This window comes from Rana temporaria, chromosome 1 (assembly GCF_905171775.1).
Source record: "Rana temporaria chromosome 1, aRanTem1.1, whole genome shotgun sequence".
In the NCBI taxonomy this organism is placed as follows: domain Eukaryota; kingdom Metazoa; phylum Chordata; class Amphibia; order Anura; family Ranidae; genus Rana; species Rana temporaria.
Window position 1 is genome coordinate 203,890,194 of NC_053489.1, and position 24,262 is coordinate 203,914,455.

The 24,262-nt window shown below is 47.1% G+C and overlaps 1 protein-coding gene across 3 annotated transcripts in view; it reads left to right on the plus strand.

Moving 5' to 3' along the window:
• Positions 1-24,262, plus strand: part of ANKLE2 (ankyrin repeat and LEM domain containing 2) — a 148,054-nt gene that overhangs the window by 79,188 nt on the left and 44,604 nt on the right. For all 3 annotated transcript variants that reach the window (XM_040347805.1, XM_040347800.1, XM_040347801.1), the window contains exon 4: positions 19,624-19,817. In XM_040347805.1, coding sequence (XP_040203739.1) covers positions 19,624-19,817 — 194 coding nt within the window. The remainder of the gene's footprint in view (positions 1-19,623; positions 19,818-24,262) is intronic.

Sequence of the window (24,262 nt, forward strand, 5' to 3'; positions counted from 1 at the left end):
GCATTTGCTACGCTGGGTGCGTATTTGGCGCCCATCCCAATCCCGTTCAGCTGCCGATAATATTCAGACTGGAGCCAGAAATAGTTACGTTGAAACCCATAAGCTAAACATCTGAGAACAAATCTCTGTTGCTTTGATACTAATTGGCCAAAGCTGTTCATCGCCCATTTCGTGGCTCCAATAGCTTCCTCATGGTTAATATTCGTGTACAGTGAGGCTACGTCAGCCGTTGCTAGCAAATATTTCTTGCTTGGATCCAACACTGTATTCCCCAGAATCTGGATGAGGTGTTTGGTGTCCCTCAGGAACGCTTTGGTCTGGGGTACCAAAGGTTGGACAAATTTGTCCACATATTCCCCTATCCGTGAACTAATTGACTGTATGCCATTAATAATAGGTCTTCCCGGGGGATTCACGGGGTCCTTATGCACTTTAGGCACCGTATATATAATTGTAATACGGCACTGGTCAGGGTTGAGATATTTCGCTTCCCTTTTTAAAAGTACCCCTTTTTCCCTACCCCTTTTGGATAAGGGCAAATAATTCATCCTTATACTCAGACGTTGGATTCACACCAAGCTTAATGTAGGTGTTTGTATCTTTTAATTGGTTTCCCAGCTCTTCATAATAATAATCTTTTGAGAGGACCACAATTGCTCCCCCCTTATCGGCCGGTCGAATAATTACTTATATAAAATTACTTATATATAAAATTACTTTTATATTTTCTCAGCAATTCTGTCATTGATTAAAGTTGTTCAATATATTGTTTTAAATCTGCTTTGTTGCCCCAATGATGTAACATTTAGTGTGCTCTCCCCATTCGCTTGTTTCCGGTCACATGTCCCGCCTGAGCACTATAAAGTATAGCTGGCAATGCTCTATGGACATTACCCATGATTAAGTCACGTGGCAAGTGACGCAACGCGTGGGGGAGGAGCCTGCCGTACGAGACCTGTCGGAAGTTCCCGAGTGAGGATCTCATTATCTTGTTACTGAGCGGCTTTCACAAAGTTGGGGAAATCGTGAGTGTATCGGCGCTCAGCGCCCTATTGATGTTGATTTGAAGCCTGGCAATATTACACTATTGTGTGTTTCCTCTCTCCTCCACATCTGTCACATCCTGCCGTGTGTTGTGTGGAGCGGGTCTAAAGTTTACTGCATTGCTTATCAATCATCAAGGCTGTGTGGTCTGATTACACTGGAGCGGGTCTGAAGCTATTGCAGTCGATTTTAATCATCAAGACTTTGTTGGTCTGATTACACTGACACTCACTCTCTGCTGTCAAGTACTGTTAACCCTATAGTGATATCATCCTCTTATTTAGGGACGGTTATTTGACAAACCAGTCTGCAATTGATGCTTTTTTAGTTTATTAACTCACCTCCTTTGTGGTGATTTAACACTAAGTTCTATTTATTTTCACCAGTATTTTTGAATGTATTTGATCTCATTGGATTGTTTTGATCTTTTTAGTAGGTATCACTTTAATTAGTTGTCTTTAGCGCGTATCTTTATATTCTTGACTGTTCTGTCTATTAGAGGACTAGGCAGACATGTTAATAGTTAAAACATGTAATATTTAGTAAAGCTGAACAGCCCTGCCTGGGGGGCGGTCCCTCTGGTCATAACCCCTCTCACTGCAGTGAGCAGCTCCGTTTTTTTTTCTGCCTAGTGGAGAAGGACCTGGCTCCCTTATGGGCCCATGGTCTTACAGAATTTTAATATATATATATATTTTTTTTTAATTTAATTTTTGATCCTGAGATCTTCTATCAACTGCCGGCTGGGTGACAGGCTGTATAATTTAGATCCTGGTAGTCTCCCCACTCCAGCCTTCAAGCCTGAGCAGGCCTTAGCCATGCGCTGGATCGGCCCGACATGCACCGTTTGCTCCATGGGTGGCCAGTGAGCTTTATGCTCCGGGGGTTGGCATATGACCGGGCTACTGCTGTTTGTCACAGCGAGCGTGGCCGACAGCTACTCCGTACTGCTCAGAAGTGGGTCTGTCAGGAACGCAACAGCAGTCATCGCAGGACGGGAAAGGACTTTTCCTCCTGTCTGACAGGATGAATAGGCTGGGCTTTCCTAGGGGAGGGTCTATTAAGGGGTCTCTTGTCGTCCCTCTCCCCCTGTCATTTCCCTCCTTCCTATGCATGCGCCTGCTGTTAATGACCGGGGGTACCAGGGGTCTTTTCGGGGTCCTGGCTGGGGGCTGCGGGGGTGTCCGAGTCCGCTCTCTGTGGGGGGGGGGCTTCCGTTGGTGGGTCACTGTGTCTCGGCCTTCTCGTCCACCCTTTTTTTTTCCCTCAGCGCTGTTTTTTTAATTTCATTTTCTTGTAGATGTGCGGTGACACAGCTATGCACAGCGGGCGGCTATTTTCTTGGAGTTCGCGCTCCTTTTTACTGAGGCGGCCGGCAGCCATCTTGGTGTAGGTTTTTGACCTCTAGTACTGAAGTGACTTCCTGAGCGGCGCGAACAGCGCTGTTTTTACCTCAGAGACATTCTAATACACACTGTGTTGTGAGGGAGAGCGGAAGCAGCTCTTGTCAGGGCGGTGAGTCCCCTGGTCAGTGACAGCAAGGAGGGTGGGCACCTTGTTTTAAAACTATTGCGCTTGACTGTGGTCCCTGAGACTGTTGCAGAGGGGTCAGCATGGCGTCAGAAGCTGGCGTTTTCTTCCCCAGACATTCCGGTGGTAGCAACCGGTGCCCCTGCACCTGCGGTTCCTGTGGACGCTTTGTTGGCGTTCCTAGAATTGTTTGTTGCCAGGGTGGAAGCTGTGTGTGGGCGTAGGGGGGGTAAAAAGCGCCCCCCAACTTCTTCTGGGGATAGCTCTGACTCAGACCCGGGCCTGGCTGTGCCTCAGGGCCCCGATTCGGAGGATGTGGACCGGGAATTTTCGCATAGTGTGCGACTCCACGTCCGGGTCAGCGCAGGACAAGGCACTTGCTGGAGCACTTTTAACCGCAGTGCGGGACACTCTTTAATTGGAGGATGCGGCTGGGGCATCTGCTGAGGTGTCGGTCCCTTTTGGGTCCCACAAGCCGACCCGCACTGCTAAGGTGTTTCCCAATGCGATTTACTTTGACAAGTTTATAGACAAGGAATGGGAGCAACTGCAGAGAACCTTTTTGGTCCCTAAATGCATGGCGGTGCGTTGCCCATTTTTTCAGCAGGCTCTCCTCAAAATATATCTCCCCTGGTCGTGGACCCCCCCCCCCCCCCCCCGGTGTCTAGGTTAAAAAAAGTAACCACGATTCCGGTAGAGATGACCCCTGCATTTAAGGACCCTGCAGATAGGTCTGAGGCAGTGGGTCGGTCCATGTTCACAATGCTGGGATCAGCATTGCTGCCCATTCTGGCCACGGCACTGGTGTCAGACACTGACTGAGTGGGCAAAGTTATTGCAGCGGGAATTGAAGGAGCATCATGCCCCCCCGGGCTGTGTGGAACTCGCTGACCAGTTAGTGCATGGCCTCAAATATGTCTGCGATGCTGCCCTGGATGCAGTGGTTTTGCGTCGCCTTATCTGGCTAAAATGATAGTCCGTGGACCAGACTTCCAAGAGGGCCCTGGTGGATGACGTCATTAAGGACGTCACGGGAGGTAAGAGCACGCTTCTCCCTCAGTCCAGAAAGGATAAGGAGCCACGCCGTAAGCCGGGACCCTCATTTTCCACGCAGAAGCTGTATTTTCATCAGTCAGGGCCTGCAGGCAGGCGTTCCCAGGCCGACAAGGGACCAGCGGAGGGACGAAAGCATCCCTGGGTTCGCAGGCCAAACAAGCCTGCAGACAAATCTGCTACTGCATGAAGATTTGCCCCCACCCGACCTCCGGGTGGGGGGACGTCTTTGCGAGTTTGCAGCTCGGTGGACCTCCCTGCTTTCCGACCAGTGAGTTTGCGAAGTGGTTTCATCAGGGTACAAGATAAAATTTCTCTCTTGTCCACCGAACAGATTCTTTCCCTCAAACCTTCCTTTACTTCCGGCTCGTCGGGACGCCCTAAGAGGGGCAGTACTACAGGACTTGCTGAAGTGTGGGGTAATCATACCTGTGCCGCTGCAGGAAAGGTTTCAGGGTTTCTACTCAAATCTCTTTGTGGTCCCAAAGAAGGACGGAGTCCGTCTAATCCTGGACCTCAAGGTTCTCAGTGCCTTTGTAAAAGTTCGGAAGTTCAGGATGGAATCAGTTCGCTCTGTGGTCGCTGCACTCCATCCGGGGGATTTTCTGGCGTCCTTGGATATCAAGGACGCATACTTGAATGTCCCCGTTTTCGTCAGACACCAGAGGTTCCTGCGCTTTGCAGTAGGGGGAAGATCACTATCAATTTGTGGCTCTCCCTTTTGGCGTGGCGTCTGCACTGAGAGTTTTCACCAAGGTGCTTGCCCCGATTCTGGCCTTGCTGAGACAGCGAGGAATTGACATCGTGGGCTACTTGGACAATATGCTTCTGAGAGCTTCTTCAAGCTCAGAATTAGAGGAAGATGTGGCAATTGCCAGTCAGACCCTCCGAAAATTTGGTTGGGTGCTGAACTTCCAGAAGTCGGTATGAGTACCGACTCAGCGCCTAAAATATCTGGGTCTGATTCTAAACTCCTCCAAGGCAAGGGTTTTTCTCCCTTTGGAAAAATTGCAGACTCTTCGGACTGCGGTGAAGCTGTTGACATCCTGCAGATGGTCGTCGCTCCGCTTTTGCATGCAAGTTTTGGGTCTAATAGTAGCCCCCTTCGAGGCGGTACCGTATGCTCAATTCCACACTCGAGCCTTGCAGAAGGAGATTCTGTCCAAATGGAACAGGTCTCCGTTGTTCCCGGATTATCAAATCCGGGGGAGCCACCAGGTCAGGACTTCCCTGGTCTGGTGGTTGAGCTCTCCGGCTCTTCAGTCCAGGAAGTCGTTCCTTCCTTTTCATTGGACGGTGATCAAGACGGACGCCAGCCTGACCGGTTGGGGGGGAGTTTGGGGTGTTCAGTCGACTCAGGGTCACTTGACATGGGAAGAATCTTGCCTGTCGATCAATGTACTGAAACTCCGGGCGATCAGGCAGTGCTTCTCCACATGGTCATAGAGGCTACAGGGGAGTCCGATCAGGATCCAGTCGGACAACGCCACGGCGGTGGTGTATGTCAACCATCAAATAGGAAAAAGAAGCGCGGCGGCAGCTTCAGAGGTCGCTCACATCTTGCGGTGGGCAGAGAGGAGCGTGCCGGCTCTATCGGCCGTATACATTCCGGGAGTAGACAACTGGCAAGCGGACTACCTCAGTCACCAGATACTGGACCAAGGAGAATGCCCACTACACCACCTGTGTTTCACCTCCTTTGCATGAGATGGGGCAAGCCAGACGTGGATCTTCTGGCTCCTCAACTCAATCGAAAGGTGTTGAGGTTCGTGGCCAGGTCAAAAGATCCCTGGGCGGACGCGACAGATGTGTTGGTAGCCCCGTGGGGACAGTATCGGCTGATTTATAAAAAAGATTCTTTCCCTAGGGGAAAAAACACTGCGCTAACACGTGAATAAATATATATTGACCTAATTAAAGAAGCTGCCAGTACCTATTACTCAAGATACCCAAAGTAAAAAAGACATAAAATACAAAAAAAGTACAGCGCTTGAAATATTGAGTGATAATAACCAAATAAGTGAAAAATGGTGACAAATTTAAAAAAAATGTGAATAAGATGATATAAAATAAACGTTTGAAACCAATATTATATCAATTTAAAAGTCCCAAGTAGTGAAGTGGTTAATAATTTGAAAAAAGAAGGGAGGTGCACTGAAAAAATCTTCCACCAAAAAGGGACACCCAAGTAGTGAGATGTAGTCTCCTTACTGAATCCACTGACCGCTATATCAGCGGTCAGTAAGGCACAGGGATAATTATAGTCTTCCCAATCAGACTTTCTCCGGCAGGTAAATGGAAAGGGCAGATCCTCAGCAACAGTCCCCAACACATGGAATAATATGGCTCACATATGTTGGAAAAATGAACAAAAACACTCCATAGTGAAGTACTGCAAAGATCGCGGGTTTAATAAAGGTTGGGTTGCACTTACAGTTAAGATGAATTAAAACAGCATGGGATAGACAGAAAGTGGCGTTTTGATCAGATCCAGTCCTGTCAGCTGGTCTCCGTGTGTGTGTGTGTATCTCCTCGTGAGCATGATGACGTTCCACGCAAAATCCGTCCGTTCCTACGCACGTTTCGTCGTAAATGACATCGTCGGGGATAGGCCAATGATGCGTGCGTCATCACACAGGCCTTATATAGACCTATATAAGGCCTGTGTGATGACGCACGCATCATTGGCCTATCCCCGACGATGTCATTTACGACGAAACGTGCGTAGGAACGGCCGGATTTTGCATGGAACGTCATCGCGCTCACGAGGAGATACACACACACACACACACACACACACACAGAGACCAGCTGACAGGACTGGATCGGATCAAAACGCCACTTTCTGTCTATCCCATGCTGTTTTAATTCATCTTAACTGTAAGTGCAACCCAACCTTTATCAAACCTGCGATCTTTGCAGTACTTCACTATGGAGTGTGTTTGTTCATTTTTCCAACATATATGAGCCATATTATTCCATGTGTTGGGGACTGTTGCTGAGGATCTGCCCTTTCCATTCACCTGCCGGAGAAAGTCTGATTGGGAAGACTATAATTATCCCTGTGCCTTACTGACCGCTGATATAGCGGTCAGTGGATTCGGTAAGGAGACTACATCTCACTACTTGGGTGTCCCTTTTTGGTGGAAGAAGATTTTTTCAGTGCACCTCCCTTCTTTTTTCAAATTATTAACCACTTCACTACTTGGGACTTTTACATTGATATAATATTGGTTTCAAACGTTTATTTTATATCATCTTATTCACATTTTTTTTAAATTTGTCACCATTTTTCACTTATTTGGTTATTATCACTCAATATTTCTAGCGCTGTACCTTTTTTGTATTTTATCGGCTGATTTATGCCTTTCCCCCTCTGAAACTGCTTCCTTGTCTGCTTCACAGAGTGGAGGCCGAGGGGATCCCGAAGATTCGAATTGCCCCAGATTGGCCTTGTCGTCCCTGGTACGCCGACCTGGTAAGGCTAGCGGCAAATGCTCCTTGGCGACTGCCGTTGCGAGAAGACCTTCTGTCACAAGGTCCCATTTTTTCATCCTGCTTTACAGTCACTGGCTTTAACGGCATGGCTGTTGAAAGCCAGTTGTTGAAGAATCGAGGCCTATCCGATTCGGTAATTTCTACCATGCTGAGGGCACGGAAGTCTTCTCTGAAGATTTACCATTGCACGTGGAAGGCTTACATCTCTGTGTGAAGAGATGGGGTGGCATCCGCGTACGTATTCGGTTTCTAGGATCCTGCTGTTTTTGCAGCGTGGCGTCGATCAGAAACTTGCCTTAGGTACCCTTTAAGGGGCAGATTTCAGCCTTGGCTGTTTTCTTTCAACGACCCTTGGCGACTCACTCACTACTGAGCACAAGGGGTTTGACATGTGGCCCCTGCGATTCGACCTCCACTACTTCCGTGGGATTTGAATATGGTGCTCTCGGCACTTCAGGAACCCCCCCTTTGAGAACATCAGAGATTCCTCTCCTGACACGCTCACAGAAAGTTGCCTTTCTAGTAGCCATTACATCTGTCAGGCGGGTTTCTGAGTTGACGGCCTTGTCTTGCAAGTCCCCTTACTGGTTCCTCCATAGGGAAAAAGCGGTGCTAAGCCCGCAGCCTTCGTTTCTTCCGAAGGTGGTTTCGGCTTTTCATCTAAATGAGGACATTGTACTTCCTTCCTTATGTCCTCGGCCGTCGCATCCCAAGGAGGCTGTGTTACATTCCCTAGACGTGGTACGCGCTCTGCAGGTGTATCTTTCTGCTACGGCTCCGTTTCGGAGGTCAGACTCACTGTTTGTATCGGTTTCTGGACCAAAGAAAAGCCTGGCAGTCTCCCTTTCCTGTCACGGCGCACTCGGCCAGGGCAATTGATGCTTCCTGGGCTTTCCGACATCAAGCGTCTGTCTCACAGGTGTGCAAGGCAGCAACCTGGTCGTCCGTTCACACTTTTACTAAGGCTGTTCCCCCCCCCCCCCCTTTTTTTTTTTTTTTTTTTTTTTTTTACACTGCTTGAGGACGTCCCTACAGTCAAGGATATAGAGATGCTGTGTCTGTCCATGGACTAAAGGGAAAATAGGATTTTTGTACTCACTATAAAATCCTTTTCTCTGAAGTCCATGGACGGACACAGCACCCACCCCTCCTTTATAGGTTTGTACTGCTTTTTGACAAATTGAGTTGCTCACTGCAGGGGCTGTTCAGATTCACTAAAGATTACATGTTTTAACTATTAACATGTCTGCCTATTAAGATGCTGTGTCTGTCCATGAACTTCAGGGAAAATGATTTTTTGCGGCGAGTACAAAAATACAATTTTTTAGCTTGGCAGTAGACCCAAACACCATAGAAAGAAAGAACTAGAAAATGTTTTTCTAGGTGGTACATAACACCGGATATAGCGCATAAGTACCAAATAGAAAAATCGCCCAATTGCTGGCGGGGATGTGGCTCTACTGGAAATATGACACACTTATGGTGGGAATGTCCTAAAAAAAAATAATAATAATAATTTGGAAGGAAGTGTTGGCTCCGATTTGTAAGGCAATTACAAACCTAGAATTCCCTGAAGATCAGTGGGTATGTATGTCTCGCGGTATGGAGATTCCAATACAGCGTTATAAAAATACCCTAATACCACAATTTGATAGATTATGATTGGTAGGAACAAGAGAGAATAGGAGAATGGTTAAAGAATTTGGAATTGTTGGAAAATAATGTATAAAAAAAGCTGCGCTGCGTGCCATCATTGGCCCGGGCAATCATCTGGAACCTGTGACGTGTTCCAGATGATTGCCAAGAGGGAAGAGGGAGAGGTGAACTTCCGCACACGCATTAAAGAAACTCGTAAAAAAAACACTTGCGTTTTCTTGTGCGACTCTATTGAAGTCTGTTGCAGGCAAAACGCAATCTGCTACGGTAAAACAAAAGTCCCAGACCCTTTCCAAAAATGTACAAATGCATAGATGTAAATGTGTACTATAGGAAACCATGTTAAATAGACTGTAGTGCATTTCTCTGGAAAACTCTCAAACCACATAGGTGTTAACGTAGGGTCACAGTGGGAAAATGTTTCATTCTTTACAGTTAGAAAGTTCTTACGACAGATGCAAGTCTGTCAGTCTAGGGAGAAGTCTAATACTTGACAGTTCAGGAACCATGGCCAAGAAAACAAAAAAAGTTGCCAGTAAAGTAGCTTTTATGGTCGCTGTAGCATTTTGTTAGATGTGTTTCTCATCTGGCGGCCCATTCCAGTAAAGATCCTTTCCCCATACGTCACTACAACAAAAAGGTTGTATTACGTCTAAAGGCCCATACACACGATCTGACTTTTTGATGACAACGGTCTGACGGACGTGTTTGATTGGACAATCCGACTGTGTGTATGCTCCATCGGACAATTGTTTTTGTTTTTTTATCGGACAAATGTTCGTGGGGAATGCTCTCAAACTTTCCGGCAACAAATGTCCGATGTACTCTAGTCCGATGGACTTGTGTACACACGATCGGATTAAAGTCCAAAGTACAAACACGCATGCTCAGAACCAATGCTAAGATCAGACAATGGCAAAAGTTGCCCAAAGGGTGGTGGTAAAGAGCTGAAAAAACACGTAATTTGGTGAAAGTTGGCTGAAACTGTTCTGCCGTGTGTATGCAGAACAAGTTCATGGCCAACGCCCATCCGGACAGAAATCCACGGAAAAGTCTGATGGAAGTCCGATCGTGTGTATGAGGCTTTAGACATCTCTTCTAAAGTCGGTTTCAGTGTGCCATCTGAACTTGCACTTGCACCCCCTTCCTGCCCAAGCCAATTTTCCGCTTTCAGTGCTGTCGCTGTTTAAATGACAATTGCGCAGTCATGCTACACTGTACCCAAACAGAATTTTTATAATTTTGTTCCCACAAATAGAGCTTTCTTTTGGTGGTATTTAATCACCTTTGCGGTTTTTATTTTTTGCTAAACAAATAAAGTTTCTCTTATCGTCCATGGACGGACACAGCTCCTTTAATCTTGACAAGTGGGTTATGTTCCCTGTTTACAGGAGAGGACTAGGCAGAAACATGTTAAATACATGTTACATTAACAGAGTTGAACAGCCCCGCCCAGGGGGCAGTCCCTCCAGACATAACCCTCCTCACTGCAGCTTGCAGCCTCAGTTTCGTTCTGCCTAGCAAGGAGAAGGACGTATGGCTCCCTTTGGGCCCAGCGCCCTGAGGAGAAATTTTATTTTATTTTACTTTTTTTTTTAAGAATCTTCTTTCAACTGTCGGCTGAGAGACAGGCTGGATAATAAAGCTCCTTGTAGTCTACTCAGTCCGACCAGCAAGCGTGGGCACACCTTTGCAAAGAGGCTTGGTCTGCCACGCCATACCCCATGACTCCTGGGGGGGGGGGGGCGGTGAGCTTTGCTCCGAGGTCCACATATGACTGGGCTGTGGTGTTGTCTCACTCACAGTGGACCGGGCTGACAGCTACCTCCATTTCGGTTGTAGTTCTGTCAGGAATGCGTCAGCGAGTCCTCGCTTGGACGGGTAAGTACAGTCCCTCCTGCTTCGGTGGGTTGGTACGGCTGGGCATTCCTGGGGTTCGGGGGTCCCTTCTCCCTTCCCTGCTCCTTTTCCTTGCTGCATTGCTAACATTGATCCCTATGGGATCGCGTCCGTTAGCGGATGGGGCATCCGCTAACGTCCACAACCATCCGCGTCCGTCAGGATCCGGTTCTTCGGACGGAAGAAAGCCCTATTTTTCTTCCGTCCGGCGGAACGGATCGGATGAAGACAGACAGACGGTCCGTCTTCATCCGATTCCCCATAGGGGAGAGCGGAGGAGAGACAGGGCGGTCTCTGCACAGTGTGCGGGGACCGCCCTGTCCGCCGACAGCTCAGCGGGGATCCCCGCTGAGCCGCCGGACACACAGGGAGCGGAGACAAAAACGGTCCACTCCGTGTGAAAGAGGCCTTAGTCCTGGACACAGTTTGTGCCAGGGTGGGGGTGGTCTGCGGGTGGGCGGTAAAAGAGTGCCCCCTTCCCCCGTTATCCCCTGGGGAATGCTATGGACCAGGTACCTAATTTAAAAAAAAAAAAGCAGAAAAAGGCATTTATGGGTGCGCTTTTCACTGCTGCAAGGGACTCTCCTAAGCTGCTGTGTAGGTTTTTTCCTTCTGTGCCCTTCTTTGATAATTTCTGAGATGCGGAATGAGAAAAGCCGCTGAGAAAAGGGCTTTTGTAGTCCCTCACCGCCGGGCGGGAACCCCCGCTTGTATGGATCTGACAGATAGAAGATCCGAAGTACTGACCCGTTCCACGTTTACCATGCTGGGGTCTGGCTTGCGGCCTTTTGTGGCCACTACACTGGGGTCTCAGTCGGCGCTGGCGCCATTTTTTGGGAGGTTTTTCAATTACATTGGAAACTCCCATTGCCGCCCATTTTGTCGTAGCCGCGCTATGGCGCAGCTTACATTGTGCCGGCCATTTTCCTGTGGCCGCGTTCTGAACGCTTGGCGGCCATCTTGGAGTAGTCCTGACCCCTAGTGCTGTATACAACTCATGGAGTGAGCTTTTTGCACCAGACAGTGGAGGAGCACCGACTCTCTCCTGAGGTTATTAGGCTAGCAGACCAGCTGGTCCAGGGCCTCATATAGGTCTGTGATGCTTCATTGAATGCTGCGCCCTTGTTATCCATCGCGTCTGTTTCATAATGGTTTTATGCACACGGGAGGTGTTTTGCTTAACTCCATTACTTGGCAGCAAGAGAGTTACATAGTTAGTTAGTCAGGTTGAAAAAAGACACAAGTCCATCCAGTTCAACCACAAAAAATAAACAAAAAAAAAACACAGTACAATCCCATACACCCAACTCCATACCCACAGTTGATCCAGAGGAAGGCATAAAACCCCAGCAGAGCATGATCCAATTTGCTACAGCAGGGGAAAAAATTCCTTCCTGATCCCCCGAGAGGCAATCGGATTTACCCTGGATCAACTTTACCTACAAATCTTAGTACTCAGTTATTTTATGTACATTTAAGAAAGTATCCAGGCCTTTCTTAAAGCAATCTACTGATCTGGCCACATTTTCACAGCTCTTACTGTGAAAAAAACTTTCCGTATTTGGAGGTGAAATCTCTTTTCCTCTAGACGTAAATAGTGCCCCCTTGTCCTCGGTGTTGACCGTGAAGTGAATAACTCAACACCAAGTCCACTGTATGGACCTCTTATATATTTGTACATGTTGATCATATCCCCCCCTTATTCTCGTCTTCTCAAGAGTGAATAAATTCAGTTCTTCTAATCTTTCCTCATAGCTGAGTTCCTCCATGCCTCTTATCAGTTTGGTTGCCCTTCTCTGCACTTTCTCCAGTTCTCCGATATCCTTTTTGAGAACTGGGGCCCAAAACTGAACTGCATATTCCAGATGAGGTCTTACTAATGATTTGTACAGGGGCAAAATTATATCTCTGTCTCTGGAGTCCATACCTCTCTTAATACAAGAAAGGACTCTGCTCGCTTTGGAAACCGCAGCTTGGCATTGCATGCCATTATTGAGCTTATGATCTACCAAAACCCCCAGATCCTTCTCCACTACAGATCCCCCCCCAGTTGTACTCCCCCTAGCATGTATGATGCATGCATATTCTTATTCCCTAAGTGCATAACTTTACATTTATCAACATTAAACCTCATCTGCCACTCAGTCGCCCAATTAGACAGAGTCATTGGTTCGAATCCAGACACCCGACGCCAATCTGCCTGGAGCTTGCATTGTCGCTCCCTGTGTCTGCATGGGTTTCCTCCGGGTACTCCGGTTTCCTCCAAAGGCATGTGTGCATACACCTACATAATATACATACACACTATGTGTGTGTATTATTTAGGGGCAACCCTCCCATGCCGTCAAAGGCCCAGCTGGGGGACTAATCCGTCCCTGGGTGCGTAAGCCGATCATGCCGGCACCCAAATCCTGCCAATGTATGTAGCCTTCCCTCCCTGTCTCTAGGTAGGAGGGGCGGCTTGCAGGTTCACAATTCGGTGAAACCTCCCTGCTCTCCGACCAGTGGGTCTACGAGGTGGTCTCTTCGGAGTACTAGATGGGGTTTCCTCCTATCCACAGAACAAAGTTTTTTCCTCTTGTCTTCCTCTCCCGGCCCGTGGGTCTGCCTTGGGCAGTGTGGGATTTGCTAAGCTGCGGGGTAATTTTACCTTTCCTGCAGGACGAGAGTTTTGGGGTTTTCTATGGGCCTCAGGCCCTAAATACCTTTTGTGAACGTTGGGTAGTTCCGCATGGAATCCATTTGTTCAGTGGTAGCTACGCTCCATCCTCGGACATCAGGGACGCATACATGCATGCAGGGCTGTGGAGTCGGAGTCGAGGAGTCGGGGGAAATTTTGGGTACCTGGAGTCGGAGTCGGCAAACAATGCACCGACTCCGACTCCTACTAAATTTAGATTGGAATTTAAAAAAAAAAAGCAAGTTTAAATGTCCCAATTCACAAAAAGTTATAATTATTGACTTCTCTACTGTAAGAATAAAGACCAATGCATGCAGTGCCTCACGTAACCGCAAAACGAACACGTTAAGTGACCGTGAAGAAGCATGCTTTTCATGTGCTTCACTATATGGCACGCAACGCACAATTAGGAGCTGCAATACTTATACTTTCCATAGTGTTGTGTTCTGCTTTTACAGGGAACGCATGTTCGAGAACCAGTAAGTGTCCAAATAAAAAAAATTCCAACAGGAGTTTTATAAAGCACTAAAAGAAGTTGAAAAGTATGATCGCTCATCAAAACTTACTGTTGAAAAAGCCATCCTTGTTTATCCAGAGATCGTTAGTGATGTGGCCAGAATAGTTACTGCAATGCCACCCACCCAAGTCAGTGTCGAAAGATTATTTTCAGCCCTAAAAATAATAGTCTGACTTAAGAGCCTCTATGAAAGAGGATCTGGCAGAGGCAATTCTCTTCCTCAGAACTCTACATTGAATTGATTTGCATTTGCTAAGCCTATAACTACATTTCAAGATTAATATAAACTATTTCTAGGTTTTACAGAGTTTGTTTTTGGTTCATTATAGATAAGCTTTGTTTTTGTTCTAAAACAACCAAATAATGTGGTTTGTATTTTTGAACTGGTAAAGATCCTGTTCCTGATGTTTATGCCTGCTGCTACTATCCAGCCACTTGATTGATTAATAAAAAAAAATTAATAAAACTTTGTTTTCATTGTCTTTGTCTTTTGCTTAAACTGTGCAATACAGTAGACTGTTGGCTTCCCAGCCAGTAGTCCTGTGGTAGGTTGCGTTTCTTTCCCTCAAGGAATGTATAAAATACATTCGCATATTAATACAGAGGAGTCGGAAGTACATAAAACTGAGGAGTCGGAACATTTATCTACCGACTTCACAGCCCTGCATGCATGTCCCGTTTTGCGCATGTCAATGTTTTTTTCTGTGCTTCGTGATGAGAGAAGGGTCTCTGTCAGCCTGTGGCCCTCCCTTTTGATCTGGCGTCAGCACCATGGGTTTTCAGCTAGGAGCTCGCACTTATCCTAACTTTGTTGGGACAGCGAGGCTTTGCCTCATTGGCTACTTGGACGACTTTCTTCTGAGAGCAGCTTCTGTCTCCGACCTAGTGGATGGGTTATTCCCATTCGGACCCTCCGAAGATTCGGGTGGGTGTTAAACATTTAGGCCAGAAGGTGTAGCTCAGTGGCAGCAAGCATGTCCTCCAAGTGTGCAACCCAGGGTTCAAATCCTGGGCATGCTAGGTTCCGACTCAGCGTTGGAGTATCTAGTGTTGATCCAGACTTCTCGGTGGCAAAGGTCCTTCTTCCCCTGGAGAAATTGCAGACTCTTCAGTCTGCGGTGAAAGTATTGGCATCACGCAATCGGTCTTCTCTCTGGGCGCCTGCTGGTTCGGGGCCTTGTGGGTAGTCTCCTTCAAGGCGGTACTGTACTGTACTGGTTTTCCAGGGGAAATACTGTCCAGGTGGTAAAAATCTCTTGTCTCTGAAATCATTAGATTCCTGTGCGCCACCTAGTCAGAGTCTCTCTGAGTTGGTGACCGAGATCCCAGACTCTTCGGTCCGGGAAGTTGTTTCTTCCTTCCAGTGGTCGGTGTTTACGATGGATGCCAGCTCACGGGTTGTGAACCTGGGGGGGTTCACAAAACTGGGGGGTCCAGTCGGCCATGAGTCGCTGGACTTGCGTGGACCTACGGCCACACCTCCCTGAATGTGTCTGGTCTCGGTAGCTACCCTGGGTCGGGCCTGGTGGGAGACCGCCTGGGAATACCAGGTGCTGTCTACTGTTCATTGTCCTACTATTTTAGGCGATCAGGCTATGCTTCTCCTTGTGGTCGACCGATCTGGTTTGAGCTGGACAACGCCACGGCCGTCTACCATTAGGTATGCCGGCAGGCGGACTACTGGAGTCGCCAGATGCTGGACCAGGGCGACTGGTCTTTGTGCTTGGGGTGTTTAGGCTCCCTTGCAGGAGGTGAGCCTCACAGGGCATGGATCTCCTGGCCGCTCGTCTCCGCCGCAAGGGTGTCAAAGTTAATGGCCAGGTCTAGTGATCTGGTACAGACGCGTTAGTCGCGCTGGTGGCCCTGTGGGGTCTGTATCAGTGATTTTTTGCCGTTCTTCCATGGTAGTTGCTTCCTCGGCCGCTCCACAGAGTGGAGGCTGAGGAGATCCTGATGATTCTAATCGCTCCAGATTGACCTCGGCATCCTTGGTACGCTGATATCGGGCGCCTGGTAGCGGAGGTACCCTGGCGGTTGCCAGGGCAGGAGGTTCCTCTGTCTCAAGGTCCCATACTTCCTCCTGTTGTACAGTCACTGACTTGCTCAACATGGTTATTGGAAGCCAGACTTTAGGTGACCGGGGTCTGTCTGACTCGGTCATCTCAACAGGGCACCGTAGTCTTCTTCCGGAGGATCTACCGTCGCACCTCTCTTGGTGCGAAGTTATGGAGTGACGTCCACGGACGTACTCGGTGTCCAGGGTCCTGCTGTTTTTAAAGCTTGGAGTGGATCTAAAAATTGCTTAAAGCACCGTTTGGGGGCAGATTTCAGCCTTGACTGTGTTCTTTCAGTGGCCTTTTTGCGGCCCGTTCCCTGGTGGGTCCCCTTTTTTTGTGTGCAGTGGGTTTGTCATATACTTTCCCCTCTTGGCCCATCTCTTCCCCCATGAGTTTTGACTCTGGTGCTCTCGGTTCTTCAGGAACCTTCCTTTTGGAAACATCCAGAGGGGTTTTCTCTTGACCCTATCTCAGAAGGTGGCCCCTTTAGTGGCCTTTACCTCTGTTAGAGGGGTTTCTGAGTTGGCGGTCTTGTCTTGCAAGCCGCAAATGTTTGATCCTCCATAAGGATTAGGTGATGGTGCGACCTTCCCTTCTTCCGAAGGAGGTTTCGGCCTTTCATACTTTAGGCGGGTATACCAGCCTACTACAGCTCCGTTTCGGAGCTTCTGACTCTCTTTTGTGTCGGTGTCTGGCCCACAAAAGGGCCTGGCATTCTCGTCGACCACCATTTCTCGGTGGATCAGGCAGGCCATCATACAGGCCTATGCTCCTAAGGGGCGGGCCCCCCTTTCCGATCACGGCACTTTCGACCAGGGAAATTGGTGCTTCCTGGGGGTTTTTTTTTTTTCCGGCATCATGCTTCGGTCTCACAGGTGTGCGAGGCGGCGATTTGCTCGTCTGTTCACGCTTTTTCCAGAATTTACATGGTTGTTGTGAGTGCATCTGATGTTTTTTTCAGCCGCTAGTTTTTGCCGGCGACCGTTTAAAGTTGCACCTCCTCCGTTGAGGAGCTCTGCTTGTTTTGGGGTGAAGTTAAAATTGGTTTTACTGATATATTTCCCACCCCTCGTTTTTTGACACTGCTTGGGGACGTCCCACTTGTCAAGATTTAAGGAGCTGTGTCCGTCCATGGACGATAAGAGAAAATAGGATTTTTTTTACTCACCGTAAAATCCTTTTCTCTGAAGTCCATGGACGGACACAGCTTCCACCCCTCCTTTTTAGGTTTGTACTGCTTGTTACGAACTGAGGCTGCAAGCTGCAGTGAGGAGGGTTATGTCTGGAGGGACTGCCCCCTGGGCGGGGCTGTTCAACTCTGTTAATGTAACATGTATTTAACTATTTAACATGTTTCTGCCTAGTCCTCTCCTGTATACAGGGAACATAACCCACTTGTCAAGATTTAAGGAGCTGTGTCCGTCCATGGAGAGAGAAAAGGATTTTACGGTGAGTACAAAAAATCCTATTTTTTCTTTTGTTTCTGTTATAAAATTTAGTAAATGAGTACATTTTCTCCTTCACTGATGGGCACTGATAAGGCGGCACTGATGGGGGAGGCACTGATATGCAGCACTCCGTCAGAGGCTCTTTACCGAAATTGGTGTAGCGGTGTGTCAGACTGACACACCGCACCACCGATCGCCACCATGCGCGCAGCAGCTGTTATCCTGCTGGATGTCATATGACGCCCAGTCACGATAATTGAACCACCGCCCGGGCGGGAAGTGGTTAATGAGGACAATTGTTCTGCTAACTTTGTGCCCTACACTTCAGCATCCAAAGCAAGTCTCTATACATTGCCTTAAGGTAGTCAGAGCCATTAGAGTGTACCTAAAAGCTGTTGCTTCCATTAGACACACAAAGCGATTCCCTAGTTGTAGTTTTCTCAGTACCTTGCAGGGGGCACCCTGCTTCAAAATCCACAATTGCACAGGGATTTGTTAATTTGATTACTTGGGGGCTTATATATTTGAACATAAGCTCTTTCTGCACTGCTATGCGCCCAGTCCACCAGATCTGTTGGCGTATACTGGGCCTTCGGATCCCAAGCCTCTGTTCCCAACTCTGTAAGGCTGCCATCCAGTCTTTCCCAACTCTGTAAGGCTGCCACCCAGTCTTAAGTTGATACTTTTTTGGCATAGTTCAGTTTGCCTATTTGTTTCCCACTCTTATATTCATTGCTTGAGGGGTGTCCCATGGTGTATGAATACGTTGCCTGTGTCCTGTACTGTACTCGAGGATATACAATTTACAGGTAACTCAAAAGTCCTCTTTTGACTAAGGGTAAAACTAATTTTTGGCATACAGAACACAGGTCTCTCCCCTATGTTCCTTTATGATCTCTGTTTTTCTTACTGCAAAGCTGAGAGTTACTGGGAGTAGGAGGGCACTATAGGGGCTATTCATGCCGCTTTATTTTTGCCAGTGTCCAATCAGCTGAAGGTAGCTGCATATAACCAATGCTTAAAAACAATATAATTTTTTAATTTTGTGAACCCTTTGTATAAGTGACACCTTGACAATAGCTGTTGTATAGCGAAGCAAATTGGGACATTTTGCCCCAGATTTATTAAATCTACAACCCTATGGGAAACTCGGTTCTTTTTTTCTTTCTTTTACTGTGTAATGTGAAAAAACTCAATGTATAAAAAATATCATCTCATCCTGTCCTGTACTCTAGGAAATTAGATTTTTCTGGTAAGTCAAAAATCCAATTCTTAGGGCCAGATTCAGGTAGATCTGCGGCGGCGTAACGTATCGCATTTACGTTACACCGCCGCAAGTTTTACGGGCAAGTGCCTGATTCACAAAGCACTTGCCTGTAAAGTTGCGGCGGCGTAACGTAAATTCCCTGGCGCAAGCCCGCCTAATTCAAATGATCCGGGTAGGGGGTGTGGATCATTTAAATTAGGCGCGTTCCCGCGCCGAACGTACTGCGCATGCTCCGTATCGAAATTTCCCGCCGTGCTTTGCGCGAAATTACATCGCAACAACGTCATTTTTAGAACTTGGACGTGACTTACGTCCATTCCTATTCACGGACAACTTACACAAAAAAAATTCAAATTTCGACGCGGGAACGACGGCCATACTTTAACATGGCAAGTCTATCTATACGCCACAAAATAGCAGCTTTAACTTTACGCCGGAAAAAGCCAACTAGAGACTACGTAAGAGAATGTGACGACCGCGCGTACGTTCGTGGATCGCCGGAAAAAGCTAATTTGCATACCCGACGCTGAAAACTACGCGAACTCCACCCAGCGGGCGCCGAAGTATTGCATCTAAGATCCGAAGGCGTACGAAGCCGAAGCCGTACGCCTGTCGGATCTTACCCAAATGCCGTCGTATCTTGGTTTGAGAATTCAAAATAAAGATACGACACGGGAAATTTCAAAGTACACCAGCGTATCGGTAGATACGCCGGCGTACTTGCTTTGGGAATCTGGCCCACAGAGTCCATTGAAGGACATTAATCCCACTTTTTTTTTGATCATGTTTGTGCTGCTTGCTACAAAACTTAAAGCATGCTGATAGAAGGGAGTGATTACCCTGGCCTGGTCTACAGTTTTATTTGCAGGTGTCCAGTTCTCCTGTAGTGACAGTATAACTAAAAGTGACATCCTGTGTCCCTCTGTGGACTTCAAGAAAAAAAGTACAAAACTCTATTCTTTGGTAATCTCTAGATGCATCCTCCACTCCAGAAACAGACTGTCTCAGCAAGGAGAAGGCAAACAGCTTCAAGAGTCCAAGGACTCAAGATTTGACAGCAAAATTAAGGAAAGCTGTGGAAAAAGGAGATTCAGACACATTTGCAGAGCTAATTTGGAGCAATCCTCGTTATCTTATAGGATCAGGAGACAACCCAACTGTGGTACAGGTAAGATTGTTCACACATGCGCTTGCCTTTGTTTTCAGATACTGAATATTGTTTAAAAAAAAAAAAAGAAAAGAAAATCTGAGCCGTTCACGTTTTTTAAATATGTAAGGGCTTGTTCACACTTGACTAAATTTCTAACGCTTAAAGGGGTTGTAAAGACAAAAATATTTTCCTCTTAAATTAAAGTCTGACAGTAGCTGTTAAAGTAAAAAGTAATGTTTTGCATTATAACTAGTTTGATACCTGTTGAAATCGAGCTGTTTTATTCAGGGCTGTGGAGTCGGAGTCGGGGGAAATTTTGGGTACCTGGAGTCAGAGTCGGCAAACAATACTCCGACTCCTACTAAATTTAGATTGGAATTAAAAAAAAAAAAGCAAGTTTAAATGTCCCAATTCACAAAAAGTTATAATTAATGACTTCTCTACTGTAAGAATAAAGACCAATGCATGCAGTGCCTCACGTAACCGCAAAACGAACACGTTAAGTGACCGTGAAGAAGCATGCTTTTCATGTGCTTCACTATATGGCACGCAACGCACAATTAGGAGCCACAATACTTCTACTTTCCATAGTGTTGTGTTCTGCTTTTACAGGGAACGCATGTTCGAGAACCAGTAAGTGTCCAAATAAAAAAATTCCAACAGGAGTTTTATAAAGCACTAAAAGAAGTTGAAAAGTATGATCGTTCATCAAAACTTACTGTTGAAGAAGCCATCCTTGTTTATCCAGAGATCGTTGGTGATGTGGCCAGAATAGTTACTGCAATGCCACCCACCCAAGTCAGTGTCGAAAGATTATTTTCAGCCCTAAAAATAATAAAGTCTGACTTAAAGCGGTGGTTCACCCTGCAGAACAACATTTTAGCATACAATTCGGCATTGTAGCGCGAGCTACAGTATGCCGGTCTTAATTTTTTTATCGCCGTACTCAGTGTAATCGTACATAGTAGATTCTGACTGCCCGCGGGGAATGGGCGTTCCTTTCAAGAGGGAGGGTGATTGACGGCCGGCTCTGGCACGTCACGCTCCCCGAAGACAGCCGGAGTAGGTCTCGGCTCTTCACGGCGCCTGCGCACAGACTATGCGCAGGCGCCGTGAAGAGCCAAGCCTATTTCGGCTATTTCCGGAGAAGCGTGACGTGCCAGAGCCGGCCGTCAATCACCTTCCGTCTGGATTGGAACGCCCATTCCCCGTGGGCAGTCGGAATCTACTATGTACGATTACACTGTGAGTACGGCGATAAAAAAATTAAGACCGGCATACTGTAGCTCGCTCTACAATGCCGAATTGTAGGCTAGAAGAAAAAAAAAAAAAAAATTTATTTTATAGGGTGAACCCCCGCTTTAAGAGCCTCTATGAAAGAGGATCTGGCAGAGGCAATTCTCTTCCTTAGAACTCTACATTGAATTGATTTGCATTTGCTAAGCCTATAACTACATTTCAAGATTAATATAAACCATTTCTAGGTTTTACAGATTTTGTTTTTGGTTCATTATAGATAAGCTTTGTTTTTGTTCTAAAACAACCAAATAATGTGGTTTGTATTTTTGAACTGGTAAAGATCCTGTTCCTGATGTTTATGCCTGCTGCTACTATCCAGCCACTTGATTGATTAATATTTTTTTTTTTTTATAAAACTTTGTTTTTGTTGTGTTTGTCTTTTGCTTAAACTGTGCATTACAGTAGACTGTTGGCTTCCCAGCCAGTAGTCCTGTGGTAGGTTGCGTTTCTTTCCCTCAAGGAATGTATAAAATACATTCGCATATTAATACAGAGGAGTCTGAGTCGGGGAGTCGGAGTCGGAAGTACATAAAACTGAGGAGTCGGAACATTTATCTACCGACTCCACAGCCCTGGTTTTATTCACCTCCGTCACTCCTGAATCATTATTCTCACTGACTTCCTGGTTTGCGGTGCGCATTCCTTCATTTCTACATCACGGCCTAATGGGAACTACAGTTCCCATTAGGCTTAGCCTCCATGCCTGTGAGGGATAAGAGAGCATCTTCACACAGGGCTGTAGTCATAGGGAGGGGGTGAGCACATTCTGCTTTCCACCATGCAAAACCGCTTCAAACCTGGATTACTGTATTATGGAGGTCAAAAGGAAAAACGAGGTAAGTGATATTTAAATGCTCTAGCTTACAGCAATCAATTGATCTAATAAAAAACAAACCTTTAGTGTTCCTTTAACAAACGCTCCTACAGCGTTAGTATGGGCATTAGACTTGCGTTAAAGTGGTAGTAAACCCACTGTCATTGTTTCTAAGTTACTAACATGGGGCATATCTAGAAGGATATACATGCCTCCTGCATGTATCCTTACCTGTCATAATTCACCCCTTTAGCTGTGTGGAGCCCCGCAATATTGCGTAATCTGTGGGCGGATCTGCTGTCTGGAGCTCAGTGGGCGGAGTCGTGATATCAGAGGACGACTCCACTCACCACTACATTCCCCTGACCAGCCAGCGTTGCGAGGATGAGCCTTGCGCCAGGGGAGACTTAAGTTCACGCACAGGAGTGGCAGAGCGAGTTCTGTGAAGAAGCAGAGCGCGCTCATGGCCCCATGTCACTCAATTGTAGCCTTGCTGTGCCCATCAATTGCAGCCTTGCTGTGCCCATTAATTGCAGCCTCACGTGACAAACCCCCCCACCGCCACCTGCTCGCTGTCTGACCAGCACTTACCCCATCTTGGTAGTGGGTAACAGCAGCGGGTCAGGCGACGGCTCCTGTGTCCTTCATGCTTTCCGTGCATCTCTTCTTCCCTTCTGCTAGGTGTCCAATAGGATTGCCTGTGCCTTCAGCCTATCAGGTGACAGGGTATTAGACCTGCACTTCCTGATAGGCGGAAAGGCGGTTCAGTGTTAGAAAAGCAAATAATATGCTTTTCTAACACACCTGGGTGGGCTCCAAGCGCAATGCTCTGCACTTCGAGTCCACATTTGTTGAAGCTTATTAGAGCCTGTGGCTCTAATCCGGTGCTTCAAAAAAACACCCCACCGCTGTAATTTGGGCGCCTGGCGTCCGAAAAGGGGCTGGACTCCTAAATAGGTTGTGGACACGGCGGCAATGGATAGATTCATGCATTGCATGAATCTATCGATTTGTATAGGGGGTGGTGTTTATAGAGGGGAGCAGCGCCCTTAATGTACGGACCGCCCGTGCTTGGAAGTGCAGTCACTGTAGATCTGAGGGGGACATGCAAGCAAAATAAACGGCATTTTTGCTTGTACATGATTGAATGATGAAATCATGATTGAATGATGAAATCAATCATGGTGCTTCTGTATTAAAGTGATTTGTAAAGGCAGAAGGTTTATTATCTTAATGCTTTCTATGCATGAAGATAAAAAAACCTGTGTTCAGCAGCCCTCCTAATACTTACCTGAGCCCCATCGAGATCTGATGTTGTAGGAATGTCTCTGCTGCCCTCTTCATTGGCTGAGACAGCTGCGTGGCGCCATTGGCTTCCGCTGCAGTCAAAGTCAGTTAGCCAATCAGGAGAGAAAGGGGCCGGGCCGTGACTCCTTGTCTGAATGGACACAGGGACTGTGGCTCAGTTTGGGTGTCACCATAGCAAGCTACTTGCTGTGGGGGCACTCAACAGGAGGGAGGGCCAGGAGCACCAAATAGGGACCCAAGAGGAGAATCCAGGGTGCTCTGTGCAAATCCACTAAACATGACAGGTAAGTATGACATGTTTGTTATTTTTAAAGCGGTTGTAAACTGCTGCACTTCTTTCTTTCTTGTTCATGCCTTTGCCTTGCAGGTAAAAAAAAATGCATAACATACTAGCACATTATGTGAAACTTGCCTCTAAACAAAGCTTTTTAGTGATGCATTGTCATCGCTGGAGACAGCTTCTTTCTTTTTCCGTCTTGCTTTTGGGTTTGCAGACTCCAGCTCTGACTGGCCAGAGACGCAATGATGTCACTCATGCGCGGGGAGCCCCTGCTCACGGCACAAGGCTCTGAAGAGCACATGCGCCAGTGATTTCACTGGCTGCATGTGCAGCAAATATCCCCTAAACAGGACTTTAGTATCACTTTTAAAGGGTAAGTTCACCTTTACAGGAAATATGTAAGGTGAACATACATCAGACCCCCTTCTGCATCTGGAGTCCTGTGATCACCCACTGTGAGACATCAGCTCGCCGATTTTACCAGTCTGGAAATTTGAAATTCCTGCGGCTTAACTTCCTATTTGTACCTCTCTGCATGTACGAATAGGAGGCATTCTAATTGGTCAGTGCCGTCATGTGGACAGTGCTGACCAATCAGAGACCGCCTTGCCCATCCTGTCGGTGCTGGAGAAGAGAAAGCTGCAGGGATTTCAAATCCCCAGACCAGTAAAGTGGTGACCTGATGTCTCACAACGGGTGATTGGGGGAGATGAGAAAAGAGGGTCCAGTGTAAGTTCACCTTACAGAATTTCTGTAAAGGTG